This window comes from Astatotilapia calliptera, chromosome 3 (assembly GCF_900246225.1).
Source record: "Astatotilapia calliptera chromosome 3, fAstCal1.2, whole genome shotgun sequence".
NCBI classification, from domain to species: domain Eukaryota; kingdom Metazoa; phylum Chordata; class Actinopteri; order Cichliformes; family Cichlidae; genus Astatotilapia; species Astatotilapia calliptera.
The window spans coordinates 6,014,904-6,038,985 of record NC_039304.1 but is presented as its reverse complement, the minus strand read 5'-3'; the positions used below and the strand labels follow the sequence as shown (position 1 = coordinate 6,038,985).

The following is a 24,082-nucleotide window of genomic DNA, read 5'->3' as shown; positions in this document are numbered from 1 at the left end:
ATGTAGGGCTGTGAAGTTTTTAGGCACAACAGTATCAAACAACGTGGCCCACAACCACGTGATTCTCTGACTACATCAAACAGAAAATAGGCAACACTTTGAAATAAATATTAGCAAGTCCATTAAGGCAACAAATGAGAACAAATGTCCTCAACAAGGCTGCCAAGGAAAGATGTTTCCCTTCACAGGCGATTTCCTGTCTGAGAAACCAAACCTCATAACTTCAGAGCTTATACATCTTGTCCATAATAGACTGTGGGTGTCATCATTTTGCCCGTTCTCAGGCTCCTCAAACGCTGGCACGTCCTTTAATCTTTTTGTTTGCCCTGTCTGTCCTGCATCTCTGACAACTTCCACAGTTCTGAATAAAATATTTTTCAGCTTCACTCAGCTTCACATTCTGTGATCAAACAAGCTGATGTCCACTTCAAGGAACAGAATATTACAAAAAAAAAAAATGTTTCTGTGAAATTAAATTAAATTATCTAAAAAAATCTAAATATCAAAACATGTCTCGGGAGGAGTGTTATGAACTCCTTGGCCTGCTGTATGATCTGATTCGAGACAGTTTATACCTCAGTATATTTCTGAGTGCTAACTATAATGTACAAAGCAGCCTGCTAACTAAACTCACTAGCTTTAGCTGATAACTGAGCAGTCCAACCTGTCAATCAAATATGGTTGTTTCACAGAATAGTTATAAAATGGACATGGTTTCACGTATCTACTAATTCTACGTCATTTAAACCTGCAGTGTTTCTAATGCTGGCAGGGCATCCTCGGGTTGCATGAACACTGCATAGAAGTCTACGGGAAATGATTGTGTAGGTCTGTGAGCTCAGTAAAAAGATTTTTAAAGACATTTTTCATTGAATAAAATGTGGAGTCTATGAAGATGTTCAATATGTTCAACTTGAATATGATCTAACGATGTACACAAGCTTGAATAACAAGTTTTAATTCTTAAATTTAAAGATGAAACAATTGTGAAAATAGTCACAAATATGGAGGCTGATATTTGCACAGATGCAACGGCAGCTGTAAACTTACAGTTTGCTTTGCACTCACTGCATTTTCTGTTTCATGATTATAAATGTAACAATTTACACATAAAGTTCTTTGATCTTTTTACTCAGGACATTTTAATGCAGCACAGAACAACCACCGTATCACACAGCTGCTGTCAAATGTTACAAACAAGGAGGCAAAAAGACGTAGGAGAGTTAAAGATTTTTTTAATTATTTAGTACAAGAAAACAAACACAACAGATGCACACAAAGAGCGTGATCTACTACAAATTTCCGACAGAATACAGTTTCAAGTAAGATCATAGCCACATATACTGCAGCTGCTCGGCCTGCTCAGTAACATCTGGAGCAACATGAGGAGTTCTCTGTGAAATGTCCTGTCAGGGCTGTGGGAGTGGCTGAATAGAGATCGTTGGCGAAGTGGGCATGACAGAAGGTAAATCACACCACCTACCACTGATTCTTACTCTGACCTGTACCGCTCTTGTCCACTATGTACAACATGGAACTTTAATACTGAAAACGAGCTACAAAATGAGTCACATTACAGTATTTGCGAAAATTCAAATAAAGCTTTATCCTAGATCGGGAAGCAAAGTTTGACTTTCTGGTACCTTCTAGTACCAGAAGCTGTTTTTAATGGAGTGTAATTAAAAGGAAGAAAACACACACACACATGTTTAAACACCAATAAAAAGTATGAGCAGACAGAGGTGACAACACAGTTACTGTCCTGAATTTAAGAAACAGGTTTAACTTTGTTATTTATTTATGTGAAAATGTTTCACCTCATTTTATTTTTACTTGTTTACATTTTTCAACTTGTTTGCCATCTTCCATATTTATATTGGAATTAAGTGTGTAATAAAGAAATTTCCTCAGCATTAATAAAGTCTTTTTATTTCTTTATTGCACTGTGCTGATTACATGACACGACTGTGGTATCCTATAGAAGGGCGCTCGAAAAGCACAAAAACATTATGATGGAGTTTTCAGCGTATTAACTGTTTGTCGTCCATGTTGGCAAGAATTGATTGGCATTCGTCAGCGATTGAGTACCGACATGTATGCTGTGTGTAAATATGACTTATCACCACTAACCTTCAGAGAGTGACAAAATGTACCTGGATATAATAGTCACAGTTATCTAATAACCAAAATATAAGGGACACTTATGTTACAGCATGTAGTAGCACTCTATGATAAAAAAAATCCATATTGTGTAATTTTTTGAATGTTCAGCTGTTACGGGTGTAAAACACGAACAAGCAGAATAGGAAGCGATATTCTTCGAAATCTAAACGAAAGCTGGCAGGTGCAAAAGACAGAAAGGTCTCTTTCAGTGAAGTCAACACGACGTGACTTGGAAACCAGGAAAACCACGGGAAAGGAAACCATTTACTTCAGTTACGCTGCTGTGACATAGAAGCAGCTTCTGTCATTCCAAACGTCTGCGTAGGCTTGACCTCCAGAGACCTTTCTGGATGTGACATCGAGCACATTTTAATTAGCGCGACTGAAACAATGTTGTTGAGACCCCAGACAGGACTATGACACTCCTGAAGCAAGAGTTTCACTGTTAATGATGGCTTATTTATGAATGAAGAGAAAGTCAGTTTTAGAGTAAACTAAAATAAATCACTGGTTTCCTGAGTGAAGGGAAATAAACACCTTATGTCCCTTTGATTTTAAGACGTTGTTCAGTATTGACTCTCTTTAAACACACTGACTGTAAGAGATGAATAATATCCTTTCATCAGAGGAGGTAGCCACTCAAACACAGTATGCCTGAATCTCCCTTACGGGCCACTGCTGAGGTGACCAGATGTGCGCTGTGTAGGGTGGCCGACTCTGGACGGAGAACAAGACGATCGAATGTTTGACACTGGGCAATAAATTCAATACTTTCAACAATGAACGAACATGTACGATCTAGGAAACAACCTGTTGTAAGGAGGTTCATTTAAAAACAAAGTGGCGCATGCATATTTCCTGTATATGCATGCAGTCACGTCTGACGCTGTCTGTCACCTGTGCTACCTCGCATGCAGGGATGACCCTCACTAAGGCAGGGCCAACACTGTCAGTGAACCCACTCTGTGACACTTCTTATGCAATCAAAGAAACGTTGTTTTCAGCCTGTGTTAGATTGTACGGACAGCAGTTGGTGAAGAACACAACTGAAACAGTCGTCTAGCTTTAGCACTTTACCTGCTAAAACTCCTAATATGGTCTGTGACTCTACTTTCCTTCCACAGGCACGTCCTCAGAAAGGAGGGAAAGGTAAGCATGCTGGCCCTGCACTTGCCCAATGTAGCTTTGGACCTCAGTATGGAAGAGCAGGTCAATGACAAAATGAAACTGGGACTGCTGGGAGTCACTGGAAACAACAGCGAGCCATAAGCTTTCTGCCCGACAGGTGCAGACGTGGTTAATGTTGCTGAAAGTGTGGATCTGAAACAATATAGCAATCTTAGTCTAAAGCTAAAAGATGTATTTTCCTAAATGTAAACAAACTGTGGCAGAAAACTGAAACTCATAATCCAGAAATAGCTTTTAGAGTCCAGACTCACCACTCGACAGCACAAACAAGCCTGTGGTGTTTCAGGAGACACGCCCACAGGCACTTATTTTGAAGCACTACCTTAATTTCACTGGGAAAAAAATCATTACACAAACCTGATGTAAATCAAAACATTTAAAATCCTGCCTAAAAGTGAATTTTTAAAAATTCATCTGGAAGATGTACCTGCACCACCACAGCTGCTATCTGCGGACTTCTCCTATAGATCAGATTTGCTGTCTCTGAGCCGCGTTTAAAGGCAAGCTTATGTAAAAAACAGTCTGTATGTTAAAATACAAAAAAAGATTTGAGCAAGGAAGCGATCATTTGTCTGATGAAATCAATAACAGCTGTTAATGCAACAACAAACCTAAAATGTCTTGGTTTTCTGCAGTGCTCTGTCCAGCGAGACTGTCTTCATGTTTTTATTTTCACAAACTCCCGCCTGTGTCGGATCAGCCACAAGACCCGAGCGGTGTACCCCTCCTCTGTAACCTTGGGACAGCTTGTAACTTTCATTTAATTTAAGCATCAACACAATAAGAAAATGCAGTTCCAATAATAAAATAGACTGTCACTGGGAGTAATTGCCAAAGATGAAAACATACCAAACCAGAGAGTGTGTTCAGGAAAAGAAAGAAAACTGGAAGTGCTGCAGAGAAGCTTGTTTCTTTCTCACATGTAAACTAAATTTGGCTCAGGCGTCTCTGGTCCGTTTCCCCTCACAAATCAAAGGTAACATGTAACTCACCTTAAACTATCTCAATCTTTCTTTTTCTCGCACTCCTTTTAAAGTCTGGTTACTCTTCATTATACGGCTTCCATCCCAGTCTCTTTCTCTTTCCATCTCAGCTTCTCTCATCATCATTTTCTCTCCTGTCCTAGATGAATCATGTCTTACAAAAGCACCACCAGCTGCTAGCAGTCCCTGTCCCTGCTGTCCCAGCTGGGGTTGGACAGCCCGTGGGAACTGTTTACTATCCAGCAAATCTTTGTATTGGATCTCGGGCCTAATCATCCTCAGACAGGCCGTCCTGGTAGCATTGTCGAGACCCGGCTGGAGCTCGTATCCAAGAATCTTTACTACTCCGCTCTGAAAGGGTCGGATATTTTTGTCTCGTATCCGGTACGCTTCTACGGGCTTTCCACCATCCTTCAGACAAACCCGGCCCAGGATTTCCCGCCGCATCCTGAGAAGAGCTACTTCTTGCTCCATCTGGGCACGACCAAACTTGTCGATATCCTCCCAGAACGTGCGGTTGAAGGCTTTGTATAGGTACCAATCTAAGGCGTTCCACTGGCGTAGCTTCTCCCGCTGATGATCCGTTAGCGACAGATTGGGCAACATCTTGCCTTGTGAGCGTCCAGCTCTAGCACCGACGCCAGCCGCTACGGCAGCTTTGCCGACCCAGCTTCCGCTCATTACGCTGTTGCTGCTGGGCTTTTGCTGCCGAGCGTTAAGGCTAAATGAGACTACAGCATCCAGTGGCCAGCAGAGGGCATGTCTCAGCAGGATCATAGACTGGTCAAAGTACTCGGACACAAGAATCAGTCTGAATGTCTGGCGGATCATGGCCTCACCATGCTGAGCTAATTCCACTGAGAAATTAGCATTATTGTCCATGCCAAAATCAAACCACAGCAGGTTGCGGGCATAGTGGTTGTTGCGAAGACGAGGGTCATAGTATTTATTTGGGTCGTCGACAAAGTCGCCCAGCCCTTTTGCCTTCCGAAAGGCAGGAGCTACTTCTTTGTAATAAGCAAAAGAGGACTCCGCCAGCGCGACAGGATCCCTGATGATAGAAAAGTAGAATGTGTCTGCAGGCATCACTTTCTCCACCTGGAAGACAAAAATTGAAACAGTTACAAATAACGATACTACTGCAGTAGCATCACGTATTGTCTCTGACATCAGCAACGGTTCAACTATCCATTGTTTTAATTATGAAACCAACAGAAGCTCCTCTGATGTCATTCTACCGCTGAGCATGCTCAATCTGGACAGAGGGTTTGGCTTGCTGACACGGGTATTTACAGGTATTTACACTAGCAGTCTGGTGATTAGCCAGAATGACAAATAGTGCTAATGCACAGCCCGGCAGAGTTAGGCTAACCAATCCCACTGGGACCTTCTAGTGCTGGTTGAAGGGTTCAGTTTCCTAAGAGTCTGAAGGTTTGGATGGGCTGGCAGTCCTCCTACAGTCATACAGGCGGTTAGGTTAAGTCAGACTAAGCATGGAGTTTAGTGTCTGTAGTGTTTTTAGTCCAATTTGAGCAAATTTCTAAATGAACATCACTTTAGCCCACAAAACGACCTCTGTGTATTATTTTTGTGTATTTTGTTCATTAGTTGTTGTTGATTATCTTCTGCCAATTTTTATTATATGGCTGAGGCTACTGATGTCACATCTGTATATGAGTTTGTACACTTTCATTTTCTATATATAAACTATAAAATGAGTCTCTTTAAAATGTCCAGCCATGTTGGAAATTTGAACAGTGGAGGATTATACAGATGGCTGTATGATTATCAAACCATTTTCAGTCATTACTGTCAGCCTTCTATTTTACCCACCATTCTCTTCGTGTGAACGACTTACCTCTGGCTTATTAAACCTCATGTGATTGCCCATGATGTGAAACTCCGTGGCTCGGGGACCTCGATAACCTTTGACTCTGTGAGCATTGAAGGGTAGTGGGTACCCCAGCTGGTAGCCCAGTGGAAGGGCAAAGCGAAGGTTGCGTTCCTCTCCAAAGCGGTACAGCATGTTGAGCACTGTGCTGCTTGCTGTCTTGTGTGTCTTGAGGAACATGATGTGAGTGTGGGGCTGACAGGAGCCCAGAGACGGCCCCTGGGCATCAGGGGATGAAAAGATGGAGTGAGCAGCTGGTTGGGCACTGCTGTTGGACGAGTGGGAAGAGAGGAGCAAACTGTAAATAATTATTGTTCAGAACATCTCTGGGATTTTACCACAACTCAAATCTACTCACCATATGATAGTATTGACATTTCTACAATCAATGCAAATCAATTCTTGGTCTTACTTGTACTACAAAATCAGTAGGTTTTCACCCCACATCAGAAATCATGTTTAAACCAAACAGCTTAGCAGCATCACACTGTCTCAACCGATAGAACTGATGTGGCTGTTCACAGGAAATGTAAAAGAAAGGCAAGGCAAGGCAAGTTTATTTGTATAGCACAATTCAACAACAAGGTGATTCAAGAAAGGACAACAAACAGAAACAGTTCAGTTGCTGAGTACACTTTGAACCTAACTCCTTACTTCATGCAAAGTTAAAATGTCTTAAAGAAGTATAAACGTATGAGCTTTGAATTTATTAGTTGCTGTGAACTGATTTTATAACTGAGTTTTATTCCTGTCTGGATGGTTTCCTTCTAAGCAGATGTTACATAAACACAGACACATCACAGCCAAAATGTTCAAAGCTATACTGTGGTAGCACGGGGATTTCATTTCACACAGGCACAAATACTCCAAGAAAGCAGCAGCAATCATTTCTTCATCATTAATAGCAAACTGAATGAGAAGCATGTGATTGGGTAGCATTTGTCCTGCAGCTGTGGCTTAATGGTTGGGTAATAGTGGGACAGCAAGGACAACAGTATTTAACAAAATTCAGGGCCCTGTTCTGTGGAACCAGGGTTCAGGAGACAGACAGTATCTCTACTTTGAAGACTAGGCTTACAGATACAGCCACTTTAAAAACGGCTGTCTCATCCCTGACAGGACCGTGGGTGGGCGCGTGACGGATTTCTGACCAATTGCCAGCTGATGGGTGGCTGTAATGATACCCTCACCTGGACGATGCAACCATGGGTGGTAACGTCCCAAAAGCAGCATTTAGGAAAACCGGTGGTAATATCTTGTGTATCCACCAGGGGGCGCAGTGTGGAGGCTTGTTATCCTCCTGAGACCCAGTAATTCATTTTTGTGCACTGTAGTACACATTTAGTTTTTGCTTGTAGCTCTTATAGTCTACTTGCCACTCTTCTAAGTCCTGATGTTTCTTAGAGAGGACAACAGTACCTTTAAAATGATATCACATGTGTGGGGGTGTGGCCTTGCCAATTGTCTTTTACCCACCTTTTCAAAATGGTTGGCATGCCTACCAGCATATTTTATGGAAGAAAGAAAGGTAAACTTGATATTTACATTTAAAATGTTTTTTAATTTTCAAAAATAAACATCTAGTAAATAATTTGAGGGGTTTTTAAAAATTAAGCTTATTTAGTTTCACAGAGAACATGACTAATCTATTAATGTGTACTCTAGTGCACGTCGGGACTTTATACTTATATTTATTTCACTTTTTCCTAGTAGACAACTCTTTGACAAAGGCAGAGAGAATTCTCAACAGAATAATTGAGCGAGATTCAAACATAGATTCTTCAGAAGATGAGAGTCATGTGAGCCAGATAGGAGAGGGTGAGAAGCCAGGAGGAGCCACACAAAGATTATCGAGATGCAGTGGCAGATGTGATAGAGAAAAACACAGGGCCACCTGAAATCTGTCGTCCTATCTGGTCCAAAACCAACATGTAGGAGAAACTGGAATTTTGATTTGAGTTAAAAATAAAATATGGGTAAAATGCAGGAATGATTTCCAGTATAGTAAAAAATAAGAGTCGCATTTATAGCTGAATCCATGACACCTGATTGTTTCTACACGATCACGTCGTTGCTAAAAGTTATCAATGATCTCAATGTGCGAAAAGAACTCCCAGTATCTGGAGTTCAAGCTCCTCTTGGCTGAGAAACCAGGGACAAACATGTGAACAAGACCTGAATAATACCAGTAATGAAGAGTTCTCTCCAAAAATCAAGAAAAGGAGGCCCCAATCAGATGAGAGTGCAGCAAAATATGGTTCCCTCCACTTGCCTGAGATGGTTAACAGTCCAAGGCATTTCAGTTGTAGAATGGTTGGGTGCAACAGTAAAACATATGTGAGATGTGGGAAGTGCCAAACGTTCCTTTGTGTCTCCAAATAAAAAAATCACAGTACTTCCTCAGATATCATAAATGAATTGATTTTTGTGAAATAGAAAGCCCAGTACAATCACTTGTTCCTGAACCAATGGCTTACAGCTAGTGAAGTGTCAGTGACTTCTAAGTTGGTCCCTGATCTACATTTTTATGATATTGTTATATAAATAAGGTTTAATATCCTGCTTACAAAAATTTCAGTGGAGCTTTTAATTTTCTTAAATAGCTCTTGAATGTTGTTAGTTTCACATTCGTGATCAATGAACTCCCCTTGTGCACTGTAGTGCACATGTTGTAAAATTTAAATAAAATTAGTTAAAAATAATTTTGTTTTTGTAATGTATTTATTTTACCATCCCAACACTTGATTTATCTGAAAAAAATCAAAATCAAAATATTTTTTTCCCCTGGGTCTCACCATGTACATGTGAAACTCGAAATATTAGAATATAGTGCAAAAAAATTTTCAGTAATTCTACTTAAAAGGTGAAACTAATGTAGACTCATTACATGCAGAGCGAGATATTTCAAGACTTTACTTGTTATAATTATGATGATCATGGCTTACACTTATGAAAACCCTGGATAGTATAATCATACATAAGTACTCAGTACTTGTCTCGGGCCCCTTTTGCATGAATTACTGCCTCAGTGCGGCGTGGCACGTCAGCAGTGACGTGTTATAGAAGACCAGGATGCTTCAATAGCAGCCTTCGGCTCTTCTGCATTGTTTGGTCTCATGTGTCTCATCTTTCTCTTGGCAAAGCCCGTTCAGGTCACGTGAGTTTGCTGGCCAATCAAGCACAATTATCCCATGGTCATTGAACAAGGTTTTACTAAACCGTCATGACTTTGTTTCTGAGAGTGTCTCATGACAATGACGTAAGCCCGTGCGACGTCCGTGGCAGCAACAGATGTTTGCAGATCAATAATGGACGACCATGCAGCGTTTAAAGCGTGAAAGTAATCACATTACTTTGAGTTTGATTCTGTAAAAAGTGACAAAAACATCAGCGTTTGCTGCACACTCTGCGCGGAAAGAAAACTTCTTTCTACACCGAAACATTAAACTTCAACTCTGAGCGAGCAGCGAGCACGCTGCCACGGGAATGTGACGTTCACAGAGAAACCCCCGGATCCTCCCACTGACAGGACCACTGTGGGCAAACCTCCACCCGCCCCACTCCTGCTAAACAGGTGACAATAGATTTAAGAGCTGCTGAGTCTTTGATTTTATTTATTTTCTGCTGTGTTTTACTCGCATCTATTTGAAAGAGTGAAAACACAAAACATTATTTTATTTTATGTGCTGGAATATGCAGAAAATAGATTTAAATGTTAAACATTCTTCCAGTCAGAGAATGTCGCATATTATTTAATTTTTGCTTCATGCATGAAGTTAAAAAGATTAAAACTAACAAAACAAGTTTTTCATTTGATTACATTTTATATGATGGATTATGCAGAAAAAGTAGAACTGGGCTGAAAGGTCTGTTGCTCTATTACATATTCAGGTTGTTTATCATGGTTTTAAAATGTAACTAAGTAACTAATTACTTTTGAAAATAAGTAATCAGTAAAGTAACAGGATTGCTTTCTTGGAAAAGTAATCAGTAATTAGTAACTAATTACTTTTTCAACTAACTTGACCAACACTGCTCGCCATTCTTCCTCCAGACTTTAGGACCTTGGTTTCCAAATGAGATGCAAAATTTGCTCCCACCAGAAACTGGACTTTGTGCCACAGATTAACAGAGCAGTTCTTTTATTCTTTAGCCAGGTGATTCTGTTTGTTGTTCAGGATCAGCTTGACATGAGGAATAGAGCATTTGAAGCTCAACTCCAGGATCCGTCTGTGTGTTGCACTAACTCCAGCCTCAGTCACTCCTTGTGAAGGTCTCTCACACTGTTGAACGGCCTTTTCCTAACAATCCTGTCCAGGCTGAGGTCATCCCTGCTGCTTGTGCACCGTTTTCTTCCACAGAACTTTCTATTAATGTGCTTTGATGCAGCACTTTGAGAACATCCAACCTCTTTTGCAATTACCTTTTGAGGTGTTCCCTCTTTATGGAGGCTGTAGTGATGGTTTTCTGCACAACTGTCAGGTCAGTAGTCTTCCCCATGAACCAGACTGAGAGACCATTTAAAGGCTCTTTGCAGGTGTTTTGGATTAATTAGCTGATGAGAGCGTGACACTTTGAACCTACGATATTGAACTTTTTCAAAATATTCAAATTTGCTGAGCTTTTGAATTTGAAGTTTTCATAAGCTGTAAGCCATAATCATCAAAATTATAACAAATAAAGGCTTGAAATATCTCGCTTTGCATGTAATGAACCCAGAGCAGCATCTAGCGGTGTGGCTGTTATTTTACTATTACTGTATTATAGTATATATATTGCTATATGCAATACTGTTGAGCATGTATTTGCCTATGTAGAGCTTACAGCGAGGGGGTTTTCAACCACTGCAAATGTACTCCCATGCTGTAGTCCTCCACAATACCAACTGTATGTTGCTCGACATGGATGATGCTGTATGTTAGTTAATGCCAACTGGTTGACAAGTCAACAGGTACTAGCGCGATAATAGTTGACCAGGAATGAGACAAGTACAAAGACATTACACACTCGTTTATGCTGAGTTAGTATGAAACGTAGAGAGAGCTGTTTATGACCACAAACCAGTGATCTCTGTTTCACTTTCGGTCTGTACAACTTCACTTTTCTTCACAGATGGACGAAAAAAGGACATCCAATGGTTGTACCAGCTCTACCACATATTTGTGACACTGTTACCATGTGACAAAAACCCACTCTATAGGAACACGGGCAGCCCACAGTTGTCCATGAACTGCCAACATAATTTCCTCATAACAGAGAGAAAGAAAACTAAATCTGACGCAAAAATGTAAAAATCCAATGCAGTTCAAATTGAAAAAGCAAAACCATACCTCTTGTTGAAGATGATTCCCAGCAGCTGGGTGGCAAAAGCAATGGCCACAAAGAATAGCAGCGCTTTCCACATCCAAACTGGACCCAGCCGACCACAAACCAGCGATCGCAACATCCTGTGAGGAGGAGAGAAGGATGGATGAATGGAATGATGCACATAGTTGTGAGCCCAAAGCAGTCAGTGGAAGAGGAAGATACAGAAAAAGAAGGGGAAAAGTGTGTGGAAAGAGAGTAATACGGATGGATGGATGGATGGATGGATGGATGGATGGATGGATGGATGGATGGATGGATGGATGGATGGATGGATGGATGGAAGAATCAAACACAGTAAGATAATGTCATTAAAGTGACAGGATAGGGTTTGAAGAGGAGAAAAGGCATGAAGAGACGGGGACAGCTGGATGAGTCATAAAACAAAAACGACTGAAGTATCTTCGGGAAGGAAACCAGTCTGAAAATAGATCTTGTATTCCTTAGATTCCTTAGATACTGATGTCCGGTTCATTCTTATAACAGAAGATGAATAAACTCAAAGCATACTTTTAACCAAAATTTAAATACTAATCAGTTAAAGGTTCAAGTTAATTTTACATAGCACCATGGACTTTTCCTTGGCTAGGAAAGGCTACCACTCGCCATTGAACAGAGTTTTTTATAATGTGGCACAAACAAGGCATGAATGTGATTGGTTTGAAAAAGTTGGGGAGGGGTCACAGTTTAAACCTGGCCTCCCTACTGGTCTTTGTTCTGGTGTCTGGCTCATGTTTCCCCTTACACTTTGTGCAGGGGGCTTGTCTCTGTAATGAGAAGAAAGACGACTCCTCTCTACTTTACCATGGCAACCGCCTCTCTTCTCGAGTTAGTCCACTGGAGAGTGAAACTCTTGACACCTTGAAATTTTTGTACCGTGCTGCACCATCTCCAATGAATTCATTCCCCAAAAATTCCTAAGGGGGGACGGGGGGGTCCTCCCTGTTTATGCTGTGTTTTAGTTAGTATCCGTGTACCAGTCTGCCTCTGATACCAGTGTCTTGATTTTTCCTGTGGGTTTATATGTATGGGTGTGGCATTTTCTTACAACACTCTATTCTATGATACATATTTGTGTAGTAATGGTAGAACAAATTATGAGGTAATTGTGAAACCTAAAATAATGGGGTGTATATGTAATAAAGATTTTTAAAAATGTGTTCAAATGTGTATCTGTTCATTGTAAACATGTATGTATTAATGTCTGTAACTGTAACTTTAACCTCAGCCAAACGTCTCCGAAAACGTCGGAGCGCTTTTGCAAATATGTGGTGTCTTGATAAACTGAGCAGATATTTGAAGTTTACACAGCTACAGTATCGCCTGAAAATGTGTTAAAGGTTTATTTTGTGACCCAGAAATAATAAGAGTAATATTAAAACTAAGTAGCTGCTGCCATTGTTGGAAACTGGAATTGGCTGAGTTGTGCTATGAATTCTGGGAAAGGTTGGTCCACGAAGGATACACCCATCCTTCAAATCTGGGGAGAAGGAGGACACATTTTTCTGAGTCTTCGAATTTAGACATTTGTCACGTCGCTGTAACGTAATCGGCCAACAAATGTGGCCTGCGAAGGATGCAGCCCCTGAATTTGTACACAGCTACGATACTGGACACAGCTTCTTCTTCTTCTTCGGGGTTTAACGGCAGCTGGCATCCTTGAACATGCAGTGCTGCCATCTTCTGTTTCAGTCCGTTATTACACTCTTAAATCCTGCTACTTATTCCTGCGTCTTTTGGGATCTTACAAAGCTTCAAATGACGCGTCGAATATTAAATCAGTCGTCGACGATTTTGATAGTCGACGTAATCGTGACTGGTCGACTAATCGTGGCAGCCCTAATGTCTATTGATGTCTATGGTGTTTCCATAGTTGGCACTACTAATTATTAAAAGGGTTTGCCCATCTTAAACAGTAAGTGTGACAATACTTTCCATTATCAAGCATTTAAATAAAAACCCAACACCACTAGAAAAGGGATAAAAATATACATCAATAAAAGTCTTTTTTTTAACATATTCATGCATATGTAACAAGTTCTATGTAAAAGAGCCTGTAGTGAGCTGTCAAATGAAATAGTACTTTCAGACAGTCTGTTTTTCAGTGACATTGATTGCTGTCACACAATCACACTGGAACAGATCAATGTAACAGGATTTGTGATAGATGTGTGTTCATTGGTTTGGAATCACACACAGGTGTCATCAGAGCGTGAACACAACTGGCATGGTCTTTTTGTGTTTGATAACAAAGGAACACTCACAGGAAGTGGCTGTTATGTCATACAATTGCACGTATATTAAACCTAATTTAACCTAATGCATTTTAGTAAAATGCTTATTGGTAATAAGCTGCTACATATTGCCAAAACAACCTTGCAACTCTGTTGAAAGGAAGCGTATTTCCTCACTTTTGGTTTTTATCATACTGATAAAGAGCTGATACACTTATCAAAGCCTCCCACGGGTCTTTAAAGCTGAGAGGGGCTCAGTGTAAAGACCATAACATATGATTCACATCAATTCAATTTTATTTTTATAGCACCAAATCACAACAACTGTCCCCTCAAGGCGCTTTATATTGTAAGGTAGACACTACTAAAACAATCATATGATACCTATGAGCAAGCACTGTGCTGGCGACAGTGGGAAGGAAAAACTCCCTTTAACAGGAAGAAACCTCCGGCAGAACCAGGCTCATATTCATATCTATCCAACTTAACAGTGATGCCTCGTTCCATCTAGCTGGGCGAACAGAAAAAGAAAGAGACCATTCGCACTATTACAGCAATATTGTTTTCAGAGGATAAAGGCAACTTTGTCGACTTTGCCACATTAGCTTTGTACTGTTAATACGTGCATAGAATTTATGCTTCTATTACAATTTTGTAAAAACATCTTTATTAACTTTATTTTTTTTATTTAACCCTAAAAAATTAATTTAAAAAAACCTCTACAGTTAAAAATGTCTTATACTGATGTATATTACTATTTCAATCGACCCAGTTACGTTACTGGCTAATGGGACACTGGAAAAGTTTGGGGAAAAACTTCTTCAGTGGACTTGGAGACGTTGATGACTAGAATAATCTTCTGACACTCTCCTAATATGTGATGGACTAGTTCTCTATGATTATTTGACATTTAAACCCAGACGGATTCATAACATTGCAGTCAGGCACGTTACAGTGTGGTATGTCATATGACAGCTGAAATCACACTTCCTCTAAATAGATTTGTGCATTTCACTGTTCACTTTGATCAGATCTGATCACACTGCCTCTCCGTCTGATTGTCACTTCTGCAGACCAATGTGAGATTAATATTAGGGCAGCAGCCACCACCCTGTTCACCACATATTACAAGTCTGAAATGCCCAAGCGGAGTTGGAGGGAGAGGCTGTATATATGTATATGGTTCCCGAACTTGTGACCATGTTAAGACTTGGCGTGTGAAGAATCCCTACACCCACACCTTCGCCCATGTCTGCAAAATCGCAGCCTAGCGCCGCCCATTGTACACCACAGTCTCTCCATCCTAATAAACCCGTTATGGTTTTGCTATCAGCATCTTGTTCTGTGCCCACTTGTTCCATTCTCACATCTATTGCTAGCTATTTCAAGTTACCTGGCTCTCCGTCTGAAAATCATAGCTGTGTCCCCAGGCCGGTATCGGTGACGCTGTTATTGTGCAGCTGCAGAGAGCTCGGAGCATCTCGGAGGCTTCAGCTGCGGCAGATCCACTGCTCGGGCCGTGGACCCGGATCAGCCCCGCGGAGGGACACGGGCCGGAATACGTCCCTGTTGGGCTGAAAGCCCGTCTAGTTCCGAGGACGTAAAACGAAATTTTCTTTCTTCCAGCTGTAAACCTTCCTGCCTATTGTGCTGATAATGAGAATACAGTAGAGTCAAGAAAAGAACAGAGGATGTGGCGTACTTCCGGTAAACATCAAAATAAAAGCATTCATGTGTCTGGACCGTGAACAAGCCGTGAAGGGTATTAGCGTTAGTCGACGTGGGTGCCGAGCAGTGGGTCGGGGGGTCTGGGTCCGTTCATAAAACTCACTGTACCCCGTCCGATGAACTATACACATACTCAGTCTACAGGTTTGAATTTGACATGTCGCCTGTAAAAGTGGCTCCGCGTTGTATCCGGCTGCTCTTGCTGTCGCACACCGTGCTTTTATTAAGTGCGTTATTCCGCTTCGGTTTGTTTTATTGACGTCAGCTTGGCGAAGGGGGTTCGCCATATGTGACGTCACACGGTGACGCTGTTAGAAAGGCATCCGCAGAAAAAGAAAGATTCGTTCCCATCGCTTTTCCTTGACCTCCAGGGAAACAAATCCAAGTCCAGGAAAGGTGGTAAGAGAACTGATAAGGAGTTAGGAAAATGCTCTGAAAATCCGAAAGACCCTGCGCTTGTCTCATTATCAGTGTGATGCCGGATATCCGCCATATTTAAACTACTAAGTGCACGTTCTACTCCTTTAATCTAATCTCGGCAGTATTTGGACCTTTATTACAAAGGTTGGAAATTTGACGAAAACGGAAAAATTAGGCCAGATTTACTAACGCAAGGGGGAGTAAAAATACATGGCCTTGTGACATGTATTTGTAAAGAGGAGAATATTTAAATGAGTCACTACAAAATCTGTGCCACACAGTTTATTGCAAATTGCATAATATCTAAAGCCCCAAAAATCATGTCTTATGCCTGCTGCTGTTGTGATAGCTACATCTTTTTGTTTGTTTGTTGCTTAAAGACAGGAGATAGATGGTGATGTGGATGTTGCAAAGCTGTGCCAAAACCGTGTCTCAGTAAAACTTTGCACTCAAGCTTATAGGCGAGCCCCGCGTATTGCTCTTCAATAATTCTGGGATTTTCATGTAAAACTACAAAAACAACCACAACTCAGATTCTCTTTCTCAGCAGTGTGCACACAATACATCTTATTTTCTCGTATTAACCTGCTGTGATCTAGTGGAACTCCTTTCCTCCACGGTTAGGATTTGTGTGACTGCAGTACATTCCATCCATCAAAAGTTTATCAAAAGAAGTAAAAGTTTATGATGTCCCTAAAAGGACCCATCTCATCTTCAAGAACTCATTGTACTGTATCTCCTCTTTAGAGTACTTTGCTCTAAGACTGCTGGCTTACTTGTGGTTCCCAGGTAGACGTAGTAATGGGAGGCAGAGCCTGCTCTTCTGTAGAAGCCTGTTTCTGCTGGCACTTAACCGTACAATCAAATGTGCCTTAAAGCAACTGTTTATGTGGTTTGGTGATTGAATTGAATAAAGTCTGCAATGTGGTGAAGAGCATTACCAATAATGCAAACTAACTGTACAGAACCTCAGACAGACTGTTATCAGTAAATATATATCAGAATTTTTATCTTCTAAATCTGCCTTCTTAATAGGAGACCGCGACTCAACTAAAAGTTGTTTTTATTCCTGTTGTGTAATGTTCAGAGTGCAGCTGTGCATTTAACAGGCTGTTGCTAAAACTAAAAATATAGGGTTGAAGAAACATTGGGACGAATGTGTAAAATGTATCATCCTGATCCATGCTCTGGTAAGAAAATCCCAGAAAGTTGATTCAGTGTTTTCAGAAACGTTTCATCACAACAGTCCTCAAATGTCTGGGATATACCTCATCATAACTTCTTGGAGGTTTCCCTGAGAGAATAAGCAATCTTATAGCTGGTGGCTGCCCACTACACCTAATCTTAAGGTCAGCATAAAGTTATTTTCCCTGTAGGAATCAGTAAAAGCTACCTTAGTCTACAATTTGGGGCTTAATGTTGAAAAAGATCTAATACCTTTTGACACAAAATTCCACTAATCACTGTCACACTTTCCTGATTTGGTCTCACTGCCATTACTGAATATTAAAAGTAATAAATGACAGGTTTGGTGATATTTTCATAAACTATTCATTTACCACATCAATAAACACCATGACGGCGCAAAATGTTTTTTCTAACATGGCAACCTTTAAAAAGTGAAAGGAGACAGAAAGACAGGTGGGAAAGAATAAAACTTAATGAACTTTTTGATGCCATTTTACACACAGTACTGGTGCAGAATCTAGAAAATGTGGGGAAATACTGGCATCATATACAGTACTTACTTCTGAAGAAATTATGATGGGACCCTGAAATCAGTGGCGTGTCTAATTTTTGTTGGGGGGGCCAGGTAGGGGCACAGATTTGGAGAAGGGTGGCAGATGTAATTGGCAGATAATGTTAAAAACAATTCCACCAACCCTTAACCATAATTCAATAACCCTGTAAACCTAATAACCGAATGCGCTTTTAACTCTTATTAGAATGAGATTTTAACCACTACGGTGCAAAGTTTTTAGATACTGCGTTGATAAAGTACAAGAGATACAATCAGTCAGTGTTTATTCAGCATTCAAGGACATCAATAGTTGCATAGTATTTTTACTGACATGTAGTGCACATATGTTTTGGGCAAAAACATTTTTGAATATTAAAATACGAACATTTGTAACAAACAATTGACAAATTAGCCAGTTCCAATGTAAAACTTTCTCTGCCTGTTAAAAAAAGAAGATAATCTTCTCACAAACTGGTGATTTATTTTGAAACAGGAAAAAAGTGGAGAAACAACTGAAAAGACTAACATTTGAATAGAACCTGAAAGCAAGTAAATACTTTCTCTGCTGCCTTATGGTAAACTTTGGTAATATTGATAAAGAACAACACTGGCTGATGATGAAATACAGTCAGCTGGCATGGTGACACTGCCAGTATAACCTGCAGGGCTGGACTGGGACAGAAAATCGGGCATTTTTACTACAGACCGACCCACCAGGTATTAAAGCCATAAAGACTTTGAATGAAAACAAACCCTGTTGTGACAGTGATGTACAGTCTTGTTGGTATATGTATGATTTCTATACATTTTACGTCAGATAAAAACGTTGGTTGTAAGATTTAGATAATTAATTAATAAAAACTAGATATTTTAAATGAGAATAAGAAAGTATGTCTTTGTGCCCCCCTCTCCCTGTTAATGCCCTACCTGGCCCCCTGGCAACACTTTGCTAGACCCGCCCCTGCACAGTTACCAGCTGTCAGCTACATAAAAAAGGATGCTGGTGTTATTTGTCTCTCAGAAACAGTTCATAGCTTCCCTTCAACTCATTCATGTTAACTAAAAGGTAAACCTGTTTCTCCATCACCTGTTCAGCTCTGATGATTCAGTAAGGACATCTCCTGGTTTCATCCTCATGTTTCCCTCTCACCACATATCCAAACCGATATCATGACCAGCAGCTTTACAGCTGTGGCTCCAGCAAACATCAGCTGTACTAGAAAGTAATATTAAATAAATTCTAACAACAGCTGATCAAGCTTAAACGTGCTGCTGTTGTTTAGCGCGACATCCGCTGGTTTCCTCTTTCTGGCGCAAAGTCAGAGATAAACAAACAAGAGAGAAAAGCCGATCAGCTGATCATTGATCAGTTTCATGATTGAAGTAGCAACAGGAGAGGGAGGGGGAGAGAATGAGAGAAGAAGAAACAGCTGTGCAGCGTAACGACAGAATGACTCCAGCTTTGTGTGTTTTTTTTTTTCATTGTAGCTGAAGTCCGGGACAAACTGTGTTCCTTTTCAGCTCAACACGAAACGCGTAATATTTTCTCTGAATACGAGACGATTCCGTTTTTTACAGGACGGTTGGCAACTCTACTAACTAACCTTATGAATAAAGTTCACTATCAGTAACATCATAGCACCCACCCAGCTGTATAAACTCCGTCATGCTAGCTAGTACGCAGTACGGGTTATTGTAACTGACTGTAAAAAGTCAGCATAATGAAAATAAACTCCACCTAAACTTGGTTTATATCTGACCCAGATAGACTGCAGGTCATAACTTCTTACCTGAAGTTCAGTTCACCTGACACTCCGGCCGCTGCTACCTCGGGTCTCTGCTCCTCCTGCCTCCCCTTTCCCTCATCCACCTGTTGCCTCTGTGGAAGCTCCGCCATAGCCACCACCAAACAACTGACTTATTTTTACACATCTGCCAGCATCTGGCCAATCCACCACCGTTCATTGTTTGTACCGTTAAGGGAAGAAAGACAACAAAAAAGCATTGACACCAGGCGGTGGGCCGATGGCCAGTCCAGCTATGGAGAGTTATCAACCTCTGTCTCTCTTCCACAGCATGTCTTTATCCTGTCTTCCTTCTCTCACCCCAACCAATCACAGCAGATGGCCCCGCCCCTCCCTGAGCCTGGTTCTGCCGGAGGTTTCTTCCTGTTAAAAGGGAGTTTTTCCTTCCCACTGTCGCCAAAGTGCTGCTCATAGGGGGTCATATGATTGTTGGGGTTTTCTCTGTATCTATTATTATAGGGTATACTGTACAATATAAAGCACCTTGAGGTGACTGTTGTTGTAAATTTGGCATTGTATGAATAAAGTTGAATTGAATTAATCTGTAGTGGAATACATTTAAAAACATCCAACATAAAGACAGGGGCTGTTATTGTCCCTGAATCTTCTCATGCTTTCCTGCCTGTTATCTCTCTCTGTCTCTCTGTCACAAAGGTAGTGGTTGCCCCATGATCGGAAGGTCAGGGGTTTCAATCCACTGAACGGCTACCCTGAGGTACCCCTGAGCCAGGTACCGTCCCTACACACTGCTGCCTGGGTGCTGCACTGGTGGCTGCCCACTGCTTCACTGGGTGAATGGGTTAAATGCAGAGGAGTAATTTCCCTACAGGGACTAACACATACACATTAGGTATATCACATTAGCCACCTGAAAGCATGAAGAAGGCTAAAAGCACTTGGTTAAGGGAAGAGATGAGAAAGATGGGTCTATATGGTTCTCTGTGGATTATTTGATGCTTATTCACTGCCCTGGGTCGACAAACTCCTGGTTGGATTAAGTACTGCTCGTCTTTATACAACACACCAAGGACTACTTGTAGATTGCCTTGTCTCCAGAATCCACACAGATATATATTTTGGAATATCACGTTTAATGGGAGCAACTTTTCTAATGTGCACCTCGAAAAATTACACAGTGTAGTAACCAAACGTGATATTCAAAAAGATATATCTGGACAATGATTTTGTTTTTTGTTCAACTAAACCAGGGGTCGGCAACCTGCGGCTCCGGAGCCACATGCGGCTCTTTAGTCTTTATACTGCGGCTCCGTGGTTTGGGGAAATAAATTGTAAAAGTATTTAGCTGAAGTGTATTTTATTTATGTTAGTTTTTTTTTTTAACTTGTAGTTCTAAATTGGAAGATTATCGTGATCTTGAAATATCTTGAAAAAAATAAAATCCCCACATCCCCACGGCTTGCCCTGGCAAACTGTGACAATGCCTAATTTGTGGATTGTCGATCTTCAGATCCTCATACGTATTTGAGCAGCTTTTCTCCACCATGAACTATGTTAAAAACAAAAACCGCTCACGCCTCACAGACAACAGCTTACAGTCCTGCGTAAAGATGAAAGTGACTTCGTACAGCCCCGGTCTCCAGACGCTGTGCGCAGAGGTTCAGGAGCAAAAGTCCCATGTCAAACATATCACGGCAGACCCAACGATGTTTGCATGAACAGAATGGCTGTCGCCATCCTCCATCTTTAAAATGTATTACCCTTCCAGGACCTGAAGTTAAGTAAAGCGCCAGGGTTCTTATCAGTGTTTTCCGTATTGGACCTTATCACTGTTTAGTTTTCACATTTCCTGTTTTATTGTGTTAGCCTCGGACTGTGTGTATGTTCCACTTCCTGTGTCATTAGTTAGCTTTAGTCCAGCTGTGTGTACTCACCTGTTTCTTGCCATCATGAGCCGGTGTATTTAAACCCTCAGTTTCTCTCAGTTCCTCGTCTTATCATCGTCTAATCCACAAGTGTGTTTCCAGGTCTACTTCAGTCAGCCAGTCTTTCAGTTTCAGATAGCTTCTGTCCGTCCAGCCTCACTAATAAATACCATCCACACCTTCAATCTGCCTGCGAGTCCTGCATTTGGGTCCACTCGCCCTCTCTCTACAGTGTGACGCCTGACAACTTGACATCGACCAATCAGCTGAAAGGAAGAAAAATCTTGTCAAAATTTGTATGTGCAAGTTGAAACTCACACGCATGCGAGGGAACTTGAACAGGAAGCTTCACACATATTTTTTTGCCTTCTATCCGTAAACAGACATTAACCAAACAACTTGTAACTTGTTTAATTATCTTTTACAAATACAAATCTTTTTTAGGCACACATTTTAGATATTTTGATTTACAAGGTTACAAAACTCACTTCACAACTAGACAGTCTGATTTACAAGTACAAAATATTTATGACCATAATTTGAGCCTCTGAATCAATCTGCAGTCCTAATCCCGAGACCCCTTTGCACAGTGTTCAGAAGAGTTGTTCCTTATATTTCTTAAAATGTTTCTTAAAGGCACATTTATATTCCTTCAGCCTCCTCTCATTTTGCATATAAAATAAAATACATCTAATTTTCTTTGATGTACTTGCTGTGTAACTCTTGTCCTCCATACATCACAGACCGCTAATCACACTTTTATCAGTTAATATCTAATATAGCGTTCCATGTTCTTCCTCCTGCAGCAACTGTGTTATAAACAATGAAACGCAAAATGCAGTTACAACGAAGATTCACACAATCTGCTCAACTGTGTTTATGCTGCTCTCTATAAAACAGGAAGTGATGTGTGACCTAATACAACAGACTTCACACAAGAGGGAGAAACGCTGAGGGAAGAATTTGGAACAAATAACTGGATTAAGTTCACAAAGAGAACCAATACAGGAAATAACCTAAACATTATAAAAAACCATCCCTTGATAAATAACCAAAACAGTCCAAAACACTGAAAACAACTGACCGAGGACCATGACAGTGTGTATTTGGGGATTTGTTTGCATTCATTTACACACACTCCATTTTCCCAAGACTTCAGGATGGACACATAGTTGAAAAACTAGATGAAGTTCCCATCGATCCAACCATTCTCTTCCGCTTATCCTTTTTCAGGGTCATGGGTGCTGGAGCCTATCCCAGCTGTCTTAGGGTGAGAGGCAGGGTACACCCTGGACAGGTCGCCAGTCTGTCGCAGGGCAATGAAATTCCCCAAATCCGAAAAGCAAATCCAGAATCTAAAAGTGTGTATTTATTTAGGAGTTTAAATGTAATTAATTCCCAATTAAAAAACAAGTTAACTTTGCAGAAACTCACCACTGCTCACACTGTGGGGACAGGAAGCCGTCCTGGTTCTAAATTTAGAAGCAAAGCCTCTTATCAGTTCACTGGTGCCTTTGTTAAGGAGCACAACACCTGCTGCTCCTGACCAGAGTCTACTCCACTTTAATCTACATGGCCCAGTTCAGAGAGTCGTAACAAAAACGAGCACAAGAAAACATGCACTGCGATATCTGCTTTTGTTCTATTAAACACAAAAACAGCTGCAAAGAGGAACTGATGAAGTCACTGTGTTTAGAATAAGTAACAGTGTGCTTAGTGGTTGCGTTAATGTTTTGTCCCAGCATGGTTTTCTAATAATGACGACAAGTACAGTAATACTCATCATTACATTATCAGAAAAAAGAGAAAACAAACTGTGTCAGTTTATTTTTATAAAGCTTTTATAAGTTTTATAAAGCCTTATGAAGGGAATCGTTTTACAACATCAGTGTTACATCCCTGAATCAATGTGACATCATGTGCACCAAACTGCACCGTTTATGCTTTTGTAAAATGACTTTTCCTGTGAAAAACTAAGAATGCTCCATGATTCAGTGCCACCTTTTACACCTTTAGTAAGAAGGTACAGGCGTGAGGCAGGTTAATGCTTCACTGCTGTGAAGCTGTAATAAACCTGTCACAAATCTTTCTCTCTAATAATTTTGTCTTAACTTCAGATTCAAGTTTTATGTTTCATTAAAGGGAAATCAGACTGCCTCGTTTTATTGCCACCTCCAGGTTAACACCCTGATGTTGCGCAGTTTACAACGTCGCTGTTTGGATGTTTTAAAAGCAAAATACACTCACGGTGCGGTTCAGCAGGTCTTCCTCGTATAGCGGTGTCCGGTTAGTGAAGAAAACAAAGGGCGTCCTTGTTGCACTGCTCCTGTTGGCTCAGCAGACGGCTGAGAAAGACCTCTGAAGTTACCGTGTCATGTGGTTCCTCTGCGCCACACAAACACCATCACGGACACGTCACTTACCCACTTTCCCGTTTTTAACTTTAGCTCCTGAATAAAAAAGTTTTAAATTCGGTATTGGGGGAAACAGTAATGAATACATGTGAGCTGGAAAATGTCTCAACACGTTTATTATAATATACAACCCTGAATTATACTGATTCAATTCAAGTTTATTTTATTTATATAGCGCCAAATCACAACCACAGTCGCCTGAAGGCGCTTTATTACTGATGACCCAAAGACAATTCAGTCCACTGATGAGCAGAATGCGCATCAGGCA

At 40.8% G+C, this 24,082-nt stretch overlaps 1 protein-coding gene across 3 annotated transcripts; it reads right to left on the bottom strand.

The window, feature by feature from the left end:
• Window positions 1–1,676: 1,676 nt before the first annotated feature.
• gal3st4 (galactose-3-O-sulfotransferase 4) lies at window positions 1,677–23,774 on the bottom strand. 3 transcript variants are annotated; one of them, XM_026160683.1, is made up of 5 exons: window positions 23,648–23,774; window positions 21,410–21,666; window positions 11,556–11,672; window positions 6,193–6,493; window positions 1,677–5,432 (listed from the first exon to the last, which is right to left on the bottom strand). In XM_026160683.1, the coding sequence occupies exons 2-5, from the start codon at window positions 21,424–21,426 to the stop codon at window positions 4,350–4,352; spliced, it is 1,518 nt and encodes a 505-aa protein (XP_026016468.1). In that variant the 5' UTR covers window positions 21,427–21,666; window positions 23,648–23,774; the 3' UTR covers window positions 1,677–4,349. The 3 variants fall into 3 exon arrangements, with proteins under 3 accessions (XP_026016468.1, XP_026016461.1, XP_026016475.1); XM_026160676.1 differs by lacking the exons at window positions 21,410–21,666; window positions 23,648–23,774 and adding an exon at window positions 15,217–17,475; XM_026160690.1 differs by lacking the exons at window positions 21,410–21,666; window positions 23,648–23,774 and adding an exon at window positions 6,638–6,739 and having other exon boundaries at window positions 11,556–11,590.
• Between the last annotated feature and the right edge of the window lie 308 nt (window positions 23,775–24,082).

What these genes read in the sequence shown, in the direction of transcription:
- gal3st4 (XM_026160676.1), bottom strand. Translation starts at nt 15,239, where the DNA reads ATGATTTTCAGACGGAGAGCCAG. An exon ending in ATTTTCAGACGGAGAGCCAG is followed by an intron (nt 11,673 to 15,216) that starts GTAACTTGAAAT and finishes TCCTCCTCACAG; the next exon opens with GATGTTGCGATCGCTGGTTT. An exon ending in GGAATCATCTTCAACAAGAG is followed by an intron (nt 6,494 to 11,555) that starts GTATGGTTTTGC and finishes CTCGTCCAACAG; the next exon opens with CAGTGCCCAACCAGCTGCTC.